General features: G+C 41.3%; 2 protein-coding genes across 5 annotated transcripts in view; one reads left to right on the top strand and one right to left on the bottom strand.

Moving 5' to 3' along the window:
• The window catches only part of SLC2A12 (solute carrier family 2 member 12), a 57,735-nt gene extending 55,372 nt beyond the window's left edge, over positions 1-2,363 (bottom strand). For 2 of the 4 annotated variants that reach the window (XR_014267285.1, XM_082474681.1), the window contains exon 1: positions 1,931-2,363. Coding sequence is in view for 2 of the 4 variants with exons in the window: in XM_082474681.1 (XP_082330807.1) it covers positions 1,931-2,045 (115 nt within the window). In the remaining 2 variants the exon portion in view is untranslated. The other 2 variants (XM_082474679.1, XM_082474680.1) reach the window with 2 other exon arrangements.
• Positions 1-12,045, top strand: part of LOC309666864 (uncharacterized protein) — a gene marked incomplete at its 5' end in the record, with an annotated part of 209,266 nt that overhangs the window by 88,093 nt on the left and 109,128 nt on the right. The gene's annotated exons all lie outside the window — the stretch shown is intronic.

The following is a 12,045-nucleotide window of genomic DNA, read 5'->3' as shown; positions in this document are numbered from 1 at the left end:
GGATGAAACTATGGAAGTTTAAAAAATAAAGAAGTTGAAAGGAGTATTTGTCAAATATTTCATTAAACCTCAACATCTTCGTAAATCATACAAAAATACAATCCAAGTTGGAGAGGTGAAGTAACTTGTCAAAACCATAGAGCAAGTCCGTACTATGGATTCATTATACACATAGATCTGTATAATTGCCTTTGGGTATCAAGAATGTTTAAGACAATTTATGAAAATTTACAAAAGTAATAATAAAAGGTTTGTATTTGTCTAAATATTAACTACATATAGCACCCATCAAAGCTGTATTAATTAAGGATTTAAGAAAAACATTTAGGTTTCCTCTTCTACATGATAAAGGTTCATTTAAAATTAAATGTAAAAGATAATTTATGGTATTTGTTCATTTATCATTTCTTTTCAATGGCATAAACAGTTGCACTATAAATTGAATTTTGTGTGTGTATTCAACCTTTACAAGCACATATACATGTTACCTTCCTTTGGGATCACTGTGAACTTGGGCAATTTAACCTATTAAGAGTAATACACTGTGCTTTCAAAGACATATCAAAACTAAATAGTCCATTTTTGAGTGTTACCATGGAGGCCCCTCCAGGACAAAGTTTCTTTTCATCTTCTTTGTGACATTTATCAGTGACTCTATCTAGTTAACCCTTTTGTCAATATCACCACCTCAGCTCACCCTAGAGCTCAATCTTGCCGGAATTCAGAGTGAAGAACTTTGCCACTCTTTCTCTTTACCCCCGAATACAAGTTTCCTTTGTCTGCTCTTAGACTTAGGAACCAAAGATCACACTTAGACAAAGGAACAGCTCTGCTGAAGAGAGGGCTGAGGCATAGTGTAAGGTGACCCCAGATATTCATTCTTGACTAGAAGGAGGGAAGCAAAGGAAGGCTGAGCAGGGAGAGGGCAGGGGATAAGGAGAGCTTCTCAGTTCCCAAGGAGGGGCCACTCAGTTCCTCCTGGAGAGGGGTTGTGGATTCAATTCCAAGATCATCAAACCCGCCATGCAAACATAATTATACAGATCCATCCCAAGGTGAAATGTAAAATGCCTTTTGTATCATTTAGTGTTTTTGGTTATGCATGAAATTCCAATATATGGCGTGGGAATGTATCATATGATTAGAGGGAGCAGAGCTGAGGGAAGCAGTGGGAAGAAGGGCATTATTTGTGTTTGATTTCATTTCATATTACGATTAGTTCCTATTCCTTTGAGAATAAACTAACTGAAGAGGAAAAGGCAACTAAAAGTGTGCAATGTGTTTGTGAAAATTGTAAATGCGGGAGTGAAGAAAGGCATTTGGTTTAGCAAAGATAACTGAAATGAATTAAAACTTTTCCAAATTTCACCTCTGGAAGGAAAAGTATTAAACAAACCTCAGTCTGAAAGGCCAGTTTTAAAGAAAGCAGGAGCAACCAAGCAGAGGTTTTAGGCTGTAAATAATGCTCAGATTCATTACAAACAGATGCTGGAAACTTAGAAAGTTGTATTTATTGATTATATAACTAATAATTTTATGAAGCTTCCTTAAAATGCTGATTTTTGAAATGGTGGTTATAATGTCCAGTTGTTACAGATTATCCATTTGTGACAATAAATGAAAAAGTGTGTGTATGCGGGGGTGTGTGTGGGTGTGTTTACACGTGTGATTATCTTGCCAGTCAATTTCTCCAAATGAAAAAGATTTATACATCATACCGTCAACACAGCGGAGGGCGCCCGGCTTATGAGTAGTGGGACTTCAACCTTCACATTAGAGCTCCTTGTCGCTCCTCCCAGCAGATCCTGTCCCCTCGCCTCCAGGCACCTAGCACGCTCACGTGTACACACACACACACACACACACACGAGTGAGACACGCGCCCAGCTCGCTCCTCTCGCGGTCCCCGAGCCCTGCAGCCTCGCTTTACCTCTCGCCCAGGGAGGATGCCGGCCGCCGCTGGCTCTGTCGCTGCCATCAGTCTCGGCTGCTGGCCCCTTCGGTTTCAGCAGACTGGGGCCCTCTGCGTTTTCAACAGGTAGCATGGTCACGTAGAAGTTACAGCCGTTCCCTGGGCACTAAACCACCCTGACTTCCCCCACTGACACGAGCGGTCACTTTCCCCATGGTCGCATGCTAAAGAAAGGTGAAAAAAAACTTCGGGCAAAGCCAATGTGATTTGTGACCAACTTTGTTTCTATTTCCGAAAGCTTTGCCCTTTTCGGTGACACAGGCTCTTGCTATTCCAAGCAGCCTATCACAGGCAGTGGGAGGGCCGAATCTCCGGAGGATTGTTTTTTGCCTTCAGATGCAGAGCTGGAAGCAAAGGATTTCCAGGCTTGGGAACCGGAGCTCTGACAGTGTTTGGCCCTTAGCTGGGGGCGTGGGGGGGGGGGGGGGGGGGGAGGTGTAGCTCTTGTATTCCTGCACCTTTGAAAAGAGGCACAGAAAAGAATCAGGCAGATTCAAGCCCAGGCTGAGAGTGAGGGCCCCGAATACTCACAGATGGTATTAGTTAATCTTGCACAGGGAGGAACAATTTAGGCAAAGACATACCAGAAGGAAAAGTGTGTCAATTTTTCAGCAAGACGGTTATTCCAAGAGCAGTGACACTTAGCAAATTCAACAAAGCATGAAACATCTTCATTGTTTCAACCTGATTTTGCCCTAGGTGAGTGCGGTATATACTCTCCCTCTCCAAGGCCTGTCAGACAAATCAAGGCCTGAGACCAAGTATACGCAAACTCAGAATGCCCAGGTTCTTTGGACTTTTTGTACCCTGGGGTTACAGCAAAGTATCGCAGTTTATTTACGCATAGCTGTCTTTAAGGAAGGAACCAACCCTGAATCTTCTGTCGAAATGGACGCCTGCCAGCCTGATTGTAGGAGGAGGTGCATTTCCAGTTCTGAGCCCCCAGAGTGAATGGACCATGGTGTGGCTCTGGTGCCGTCCAATCGGAAACAAAAGCAGGGCCTGAGAAGGAAGATTTTTTTTTTTTTCCTCATTTGTGAATATATTTCTATAAAGGTCTTACCAAATGATTCATTTTTTGGGGAAAAAAAAAACCAACTTGTGAGGCATGTACCCATATTACAGAGCAGAAAATGGAGGCAAAGTGACTTGCCTCAAATATCACAGCTAGTCAGTGGCAGAGCTGAGACCAGGAAGCCAGGTGGTCTAATGCCATAACTTGCCTATATCCCAACCTCCCAGCCTTGTCCTTCTCTGATTTTCTCGGTTTCCGTCACTTTCAGCCCTTCTTGAACTTAAGAAGATGACATGAAATACAGCTTTGGTCCTAGTCGTTCCTCTGGACAGAGAAACGAGTTCTTGCTTGTATAGGCAGAAGCTGAACTACACAGAACTCACTTTTGGCCTTTTGGCTGGATCCTAACACAGCTCGAAATTAACTTATCATTTGTACATTACTTTTGCTCATCACTAGATATTTCTGTATCTTTCTTATCCTTCGGGGAATCAGGCAACAAATGGAAACAAACCTGTAATGATTCAACTAGTATTGATTATGCACCTGTTTATGTCTGCTGCTAGTGCTGGAAAATGGCAGTTCTTTAAGCATAGCCCAGCCCCCTTTTGATTCAGAGGTGAGTAGTTCAGACTCCAACAGATCAGCTTGTCCCCACTAAAGAATGTGTGGTACAATGATGCTTTGGTTTTTATTTGTTTCCAGAATGTGTTATCATTGTAGGAGCAACAGGTTTTGTCTGCAGGACACACGTATTTCTCATCAGCTCTCTGTATTCTCTTGGCTTCTATCTTCTCTCTGCTGGGAATCAACGACCTCAGTTGGTGGACATGTTCTTACAGTGGGTCAGTTGCATAATTGCTTTGTTTAATGATCTCAGGCCCCATGTCTCCAGCAGCTTCCTGGCACCATGGACGTGTTAGGGTGTTTGCTATAGTCTTTGACCAAGTAGAAGATAAACCTAATTCCAGAATCCCTTACTACGGCGAAGAGCAATTCAACAATTCTCACTTTGCTTTCTGTAGCCGAACCACACAGGAACTCCTAAGGCATAAACCAAGCAGAAATCCAAAGGAATAAGCACACTATGTGACGGAACACATGGCTCCTGGTGCCCCTAATTCTATTTTTCATTCCACTGTTGACCCGATGGGGGCCACTGGCTCTCCCAAGCTCTGTTCTGTGCTCAATTTACTCTCTTATACTCACCTAGGCTAATGGGGCATATTCTCCCGCCGAAATTTCCTGAAGAACCCTGTACTTCTCCTTCACAGTATTTTGCACACTTATCATGTTACAGTTTTATTAAAGTTACATGCAGTGATTTGACTAAATCTGCCTTTTTTCTGCTAGATAGGAGGCTCCATGACAGAGTGGACCATTTCTGTTTGGTTTACTATGGATATTCCAAGTGCCTGGCCAGAATGAATACTCAGTAAATATTTGCTGGCTAACAGACTGATCCCTATAAATCCAACTAACTTTAGCATGACTAGAATGTAAGTTCCATGAGGGCAGGCACCTATGTCTGTCCCGCGCACTCGTCCATCTCTGTGTCTCCAGCTCTTAGCACAGTGCCAGGCATGCAGCACACCCTCAATAAATATGTGTTAAATAAATGAGTGCAGGGACTTCCCTGGTGGTCCAGAATCTGCCTTCCAATGCGGGGGACGCGGATTCAATCCCCGGTCGGGGAACTAAGATCCTACATGCCGCAGGGCAACTAAGCCCATGCACTGCAACTAGAGAGCCCATGCGCCACACCTAGAGGGCAACCTGCACACCGCATCAAAGAGCCCGCGTGCAGCAACGAAAGATCCCGCATGCCACAGCTAAGACCCGAGGCAGCCAAAAATAAATAAATAAAAAGATTACAGTGTATGGAAAAACCTACCCTGCAAACTACTTTGGGAAGAAAGAGATGGGCAGCCAGAGCTGAGGGGTATGAACAAAGTCCTTTTCCTCACTTCATTCCATTCAAATTTCTATAAGCAAATAAATAAATACACAAACAAATAAATAAATGAGTGCTCACAAATGGAGCATTTAGTGAGCTGGATAACTATGTAGTTTTTAAAAACCCATTTGACGATTGTCTCTAACACTTCATCGTTTCTCTCTCCTTTCTGGTACTCTCTTTAGAGCAAGTATCACCACAGGCTGTCCCTCCTTAATAGAGTCTGAGCCACTACTATTGTTAAAAGCTGTTCCTCCACTTAAGGAATATGTAATCAGCAGATGGACAGTTCATTTCCCATAATTCCAATAATTTTGCTGCATACCTTTTCAGACCACCTGTTCATAGGCAATGCTACCAAATCCAAAAGTATGTATTATGGCTTATAAACTGACAAGACAAATAAGAGGGGATGAAAGAGAAGGCAAACAGCATCACAAGGCTGTGGACCTCTACTATGTATATACCAGGCCTATTTTTACGGAGATTTTTCTTAAACCTCACAACAACTTTGTGAAGTAAACACTATTACTTTCATTTTGCAGAAATTGAAACAGAGGTTTTTGAAACATGTCCAGATCAAAATCAAAACAAAACACTTTCCAATGTTTCATCCTGAAAATTTTCAATCATACAGGAAAACCTAGATTCTATACTCAGCATTTAACTATGCTCACTCTTTCATCTATGTATCTGTATTTTTTTTAAAATTTTTATTTATTATTTATTTATTATGTTTATTTTTGGCTGTGTTGGGTCTTCGTTTCTGTGTGAGGGCTTTCTCCAGTTGCGGCGAGTGGGGGCTACTCTTCATCGCGGTGCGCGGGCCTCTCACTATCGCGGCCTCTCTTGTTGCGGAGCACAGGCTCCAGACGCGCAGGCTCAGTAACTGTGGCTCACGGGCCCAGCCGCTCCGCGGCATGTGGGATCTTCCCAGACCAGGGCTCGAACCCGTGTCCCCTGCATTGGCAGGCAGATTCTCAACCACTGCGCCACCAGGGAAGCCCTATGTATCTGTATTTTAATCCCTCTATCCATCCATTGATCCGTCTTAGTTTTTATGCATTTCAAAGTAAGTTGGAATACTTTGATATGTGTATCATGCAGTAGAGTCCAATACTTGTTTAGGTTCTTTTTTTTTTTTTTCCCTTTGAGACATTTTACATACAGTGATGTTCATACAAGGGTACCATTATATAAATTCAGAAAATCACATACATATGTACACTCCAAACCCCTACTAAGTACAGAACACGAGCATCATCCAGAAAGTTCCTTTATGTCTTTTTTGAGTAAATTTACATCTTAACCCTTAGAAGCAATCAATGTTCTGATTTTTTCCACATGGGTTATCTTTCCCTGTTCTCACTCCTCATAGAATAGAATCATAGAGTATGTACTCCTGTGTAAGTCTTCTTTCACTGAGCATAATTTTGACATTCATCCCTATGTTTGTGTGTATTAGTAGTTTATCCTGTTTGTTGCTGACTAGTATTCCATGGGTAAATATACCACAGTTTATTTATCCATTTTCCTACTGATGGGCGCTTGGGCTGTTTTGTTTTGGCTATTGTAAATAAAGCTGTTATGAGTAATTCTTGCACAAATCTTTTGCAGAACATAATATTTCAAAGCACAGCGGTCCAAGTCCATTTGACTCCAAAACTCACATGCTTTCCACTACACCCTGGTGCTTCTCTGTGGTGCATCCCATTGCCCTATGTTTATGTAGAATGTACCTCCAGAGTTTTTATCCTAACATAGTTCATTACAGTGTAAACACAAATAGGGAAATACAATCTTTAGACAAAAAATATCCAGATACAAATTCAGGTCTTAATTAGCCATACTCCAATAAAATATTCATCTTGGTATCAGTTTTTTGGAAGAATATTTATTATTTTACATGTTTATACTATCCAAATAACTCCTTTTTTGAAAGGTTTTCAATATAACTTTTTTTAATGTGTAGAATATTACTAATCATAACATATCGATTAAAGTTCCTCAAATTACAAAAGAAGTATGGTTAAATTCATTATGATATGTTCACTTGATATAAAATAAATTGTTAAAAGAAAGACAATACAGCAGTGTAATAAAATATTATTTCTATTATTTTAAATGGAAAAATCAGAGTAGAACATTTCATGCTGATTACCACTATAATAATTTTTAAAAATATATACGAGTTTTCATAGAGACTAGAAGGGAACTTGGAAAAATTGAAAATAACAAATACGTTGGGATGGTAATCTTAGGTCACATAAGGAATTTAGACTAGTCCTAATCATGGGTTAATCATGTGTAAAAAGTATTTTCTGAAAAAAATATTTTCTTAACATTGTTATAATACTGTATATCTAATAAGTATAAATCTGAAGAAAACTTCTTCAAATTTAGGGCTGCCATATACTGTTGTGCAATCCATACATTGCACAACTATAGGTGGGCCGTTCCCATTCATTTAGACAGAAGTTTGTTTATTTATAAAACAAGTTTTCCAGAAAATCAAAGTTAAAATGTAATTTGAACAGGGATGCATTTGGGCAATTAATGGGGCTGTTCAAGTTATAATCTTCCTCTAAATTGCAATGTCTTACCTGTTAGTTTGGCCTACATCTGCCTTTGTAGAGCTAAGCTATATAAGATGAGTACCCTTCTCCATTCTATTACCTGTTTTTCCAAATAAATTATCAATATTTCCAATTTTTAAATTTTCCTCAGTATTATTACCATGCTCTTTAGATGGAGGCATCCACAGAAAGTTGTTCAATGACTAAGCCTTTCCTTTAGGTTATCCCTCTTTTTATGCCATAATGACGGAAAAATACTGCTCAATCCTATGTGACAACAGCAGTCTTTATTGTCTTGAAAGACTGGTCCACCTTCATTAACTGTCTCCTATCTGCTGGTCAATGAGAAGGGCACTACATAGAAAATTGACTGTCTCCCACACAGAACTTGGAAAGATCCTTCTTGGGGCTTCCTTTACACCTAGGGCCACGCTCTGCTTAACATATCACACACCCCAGGTTTTGCATCAGAAGCTGACAGCATGAAGCAACAGGATTTAGTGTTTCTGTTCTGGCAAAATGGTGCAGTGGTCCGGCCACCAAGTCCCTTGGTTGCTAGATATACACAGTGAGGTATGTGCCCGGGGCGGCTGGATCAGCTCAGAGCGGGACTTTGGGAATTGTTTTTGACCGCAGAGTCTCCAAATTGGAGTTGGTTCACGAACTCATCTAGCTGAGTTCTTTTTGACGTGTGCAGAGGCAGATCAATCACAAAGCTAACAATATTTAAGCTTCAGGGCCCCTCACTCACATTGGCCCTTCCAAGGTCATGGGAGGGGCCCAGCAATGCATTCATAAGATCATATATTTTCTTAAAATATGCAAAAGTAATATATTTACCTGCAATCAGTGAAGACCCCTAACCCTTTGCGTTCTGACACTGATATCCTTTTTGTCATCTTTTCCTTGTGTAGGCGACATAGGAGTGGTCATGGGATATTTGGGATCTGGCTTAGGGGCAGTTAAGTTGGAAAAATATTTGGTTTGGGTTTCACTTAGATGACTCACAGGCACTTCGGTGAGTAGTTAAGCTCTTGCTATCTCTCCTGGTAAAGGAAGGACTCCCAGGAATTCTCCTGCTACATACTGTGCCAACTCACACTGCACATTTTCCACATTATCGCTCATGTGGCATGACGATGCAGGGGCTCAGGACTGGAGGTTGTCTATCAATGTCCTGTGTCTATGTCATATACCTCCCAGCGCCAGGAGTATGTGGGTCACAGAGGAGGGCCATGCTAGAGAAGAGATTGGGTTCGTTCTCTTCTCTCTGTAGAAAGTAATATTGCCAAGAAAATTCTGTTATGAAGAAAAGAGGTGGGAAAAAAGTATTATAGAGATGTATCAGGTAATTTCTGGATTGTGTGGTGTTTGTAATATTTGATTGCTTTTTAAACATTTGTAATTGATCTTAATAAATATTCACTTTCAGACTTAATTGTATATTTCTATTTTTAAAGATTGGAGTACCCCAATTTTAATAAACTTCTGGCCCCTCAAAATTTGTATCTGACTCTATGAATATGGTTGGGGAATCGAGGTCTTCCCAGATGACTGTACTTACTAAAAATCTCTCCGATCTGTTCCCTTCCTCCCATCCCCACTGTCACTCTCTAAATCCAAACCACCTCCCCATCTCCATGTGGACAGCTTCAATGACCTCTAACAGGTCTCCCTGCCTGCATTCTTGATCCCCAAAGCCCATTTTCCATAATATAGCCCAGGCTTTTCTCTAAAATTTAGACCCTTAAATGGTTCCAGTTGTTTTAAACTTTTCACCAGCTTCCAACTGTTCTTAGGGTTGGTCTAAATGTCTTAATGAGACCTAAAATGCCCAGCATGGTCTGGTTCCAGCTGACTTCCCTGGACCCATCTCCTGCTGCTTCTTCACTCGAAACTCTGCAGTCTAGTCCTTTCTTGGACTCTCTGGTGGGCTAGCTGATCAGTGCTTCCTTGACCTCATTGGCTTTTAGACACTCTTGTCTCACTCCTCACTGTGGTTGCCCACGACTGAATAAACCATGAATAGAGTTCTCACGTTCTGGGAACCAAAAGAATGGACCAGGATCCTCTCTTTGAGGGCCTTCTCTCTCTAAATTAAATTAGAAACTGGTTGTGTATCAGTCAAGAGTTCTGTGTGGGAATTTTAAGCAGGAAGGAATTTAACACAGAGAATCAGGGGCTTATAAAATCATTGGAAGGCCTGAAAGATCAGATTCCAAGCATTCAGAAATGACTCCCAGAATAATATAGAGTGGCCTCATCAGCTGAGCTCCTATATCTAAGGCCACCTAATGGAGCAATGAGTTGAAGCTGCATTGTTTAAATCTAGGGATCAGATTTAAACGTAACTACCCCCATAACTGCATTCTCCAAGAAGCTGTAGATGTCGAATGCTGCCTCAGGAAAATCTCACATCACCTGATCTCATAGGCTAGTAGAAACCCCCCAAAAAGGCAGAGAAAATAGCTTCCCCATCATATCTACCTTCCTGCAGATGCTTCTAACTGATGTCTAGATCCTGATTGCTAAGAAGTCTGGGAAATGTAGTTTTCTAATCTACCCAAAAAGAAGGAGGGTGGAACGGAGGTTGAGAGGGCCACTCTACTGTATCCACCAATGGTGGGTGAATGTTTGGGTTAATACGGAGTGAGGCCTGGGGTCAGAGTCACAGCAGGCCAAGTTTGTGCAAGCCAGATTTATGGTAGAGGGAGCAAAGGAGATGCGCAAAATAAGAGAAAGCTCGGCAGAAAGAGAGCAGGAGAATGAAAAATCATAGAGTGAAGCAGAGAGGTGGAACTCTAAGGCCCCAGGAGAATGGTCTTGGCTTTTGGCTTTCTGTGAAGTCTGGCTGTGTTTTATACTTGCCTTCAGTACTTGATGGATTGGGTAGTATGATCTTTTCCCTCCCTCCCCACTCCCTCCCCATTCCCCTTTGCCAGGTGCTTCAGTCTTCTCTGTCCTCCCTTCCCCCAGGCTGGGCCAAGGACCCACCTCTCTGCTCCCATGGCACAGAGTGCAGTGCTGACATAAGGAGAAGCATGGAGCACTGTGATGATTTCCTAACTTGTTCTCCCTACTAGACTGTAACCACTGTGAGGGCAAGTCATGACCACCTGTTCACTGCCACTCCTCCAGAGTCCAGCGTGGTGTCTGAAACCTTGAGTCACTCACTAAATATTTGCAGAAAGAAATACAAAAGAAAAAGATGGAGAAGAGGGTGTAAACAATAAAACTTCAAATTGATCACGTGTTGTTTCATTAAAGCATCATTTTGAAAGTAGGTTCTTGGACTAGTCAGTTTTAATTCTGGCTGCACCACTTACTGTCTCTGGAAGTTCTTTATGACTCAGTTTCCTCATCTCTAAAATGGGATAATTATAGTACCCAACTCATAGGGTTCCTGTGAGGATTAAATGTATTAATGCAAAGAAAGTATTTAGAACAATATCTGACCATAATGATCCTCAATAAATGATAGCTGTTTTTGCACCCAAGGGCTCCATGGAAGTGTAAGTAATACTAGGAAAAATATTACTGGTTTAGGAGTAAGATCATATAGATTCTAATGTGTTCTTTGTTTATTATCCACATGACTTTAGGCCATTCAAATAACCCATCTAGGCCCTTTCCTTATCTCTAAGATAGGAAAACCTGCACTTGCTTTGCCTAAAGCTGCTAACTTTTTTTGCCATGCAGCCAAGCCCCCTTCTTTCAGCAAAATCCTTGTAATTTTCTGTTGGGAAATGACATGCCATTTTAGAGGACCTGTCAACTAATGTGCACCACTCTCTAGCCAAGGGGTCGGCTTGTGACCCCCTGCCATGACAATTAGATGTTCTATCCCTGGAATGTGAGTCTTGAGAGATGACACTAGGTCAATACCTGGGTGGAACAGTCAGTCATTCCTGATGGCAGAACAGAAAACTCTACCCACTATTACCTATTTCTCCAGAACTTTCCTGGTTTTTCCCAAGACTTCGTTCTTCCTATTTTTTCCTGCAGTCCTATAAACCACTCCAAAGACCAGCAACAAATTTGTTTTTGGCTAATGTTGACCAGAGTCCAAAGATTCCCTAACATAAACTCTCTCAAAGATTTTAGTTAAGATAAAATCAGACAAATATCTTAAATCACTTTGAAAACTGTTCAGGTGCTATATGAATATAATTTACTCACTAATGCAACAGCAATAGCAACTGTAGAAGAGAATCAAGTTAGTGCTCAGTCTATTTGTTTATCCGTTCAAATCAGGCTCTCTTTCTAAATAAGGACGGAAGCAGCATATGACAATAGACTGGCAACTGATACAGTGGTGATAAACCAGAAAGGTCCACGAATCTCTAGCCTCTACAATAGCATGACCTGACTCAACATTTCACAGAGCCACATGTCCAACTGGAGGCCCCTAGTGAGATCTTTAACTCTCAGACAAATTTGGGGGCTGATCTTACTACCAGGAGAGAAGGGGAGAAGAGAGAGTGTCAAGAATATAAAGGATTGGGGGTATATCTTTATCTTTCAA

This window comes from Balaenoptera physalus (genome assembly GCF_965194825.1).
Source record: "Balaenoptera physalus genome assembly, chromosome: 9".
Taxonomy (NCBI): Eukaryota; Metazoa; Chordata; class Mammalia; order Artiodactyla; family Balaenopteridae; genus Balaenoptera; species Balaenoptera physalus.
Note: the sequence above shows the minus strand (reverse complement) of the source record. Positions and strands in the feature narration are given on the sequence as shown.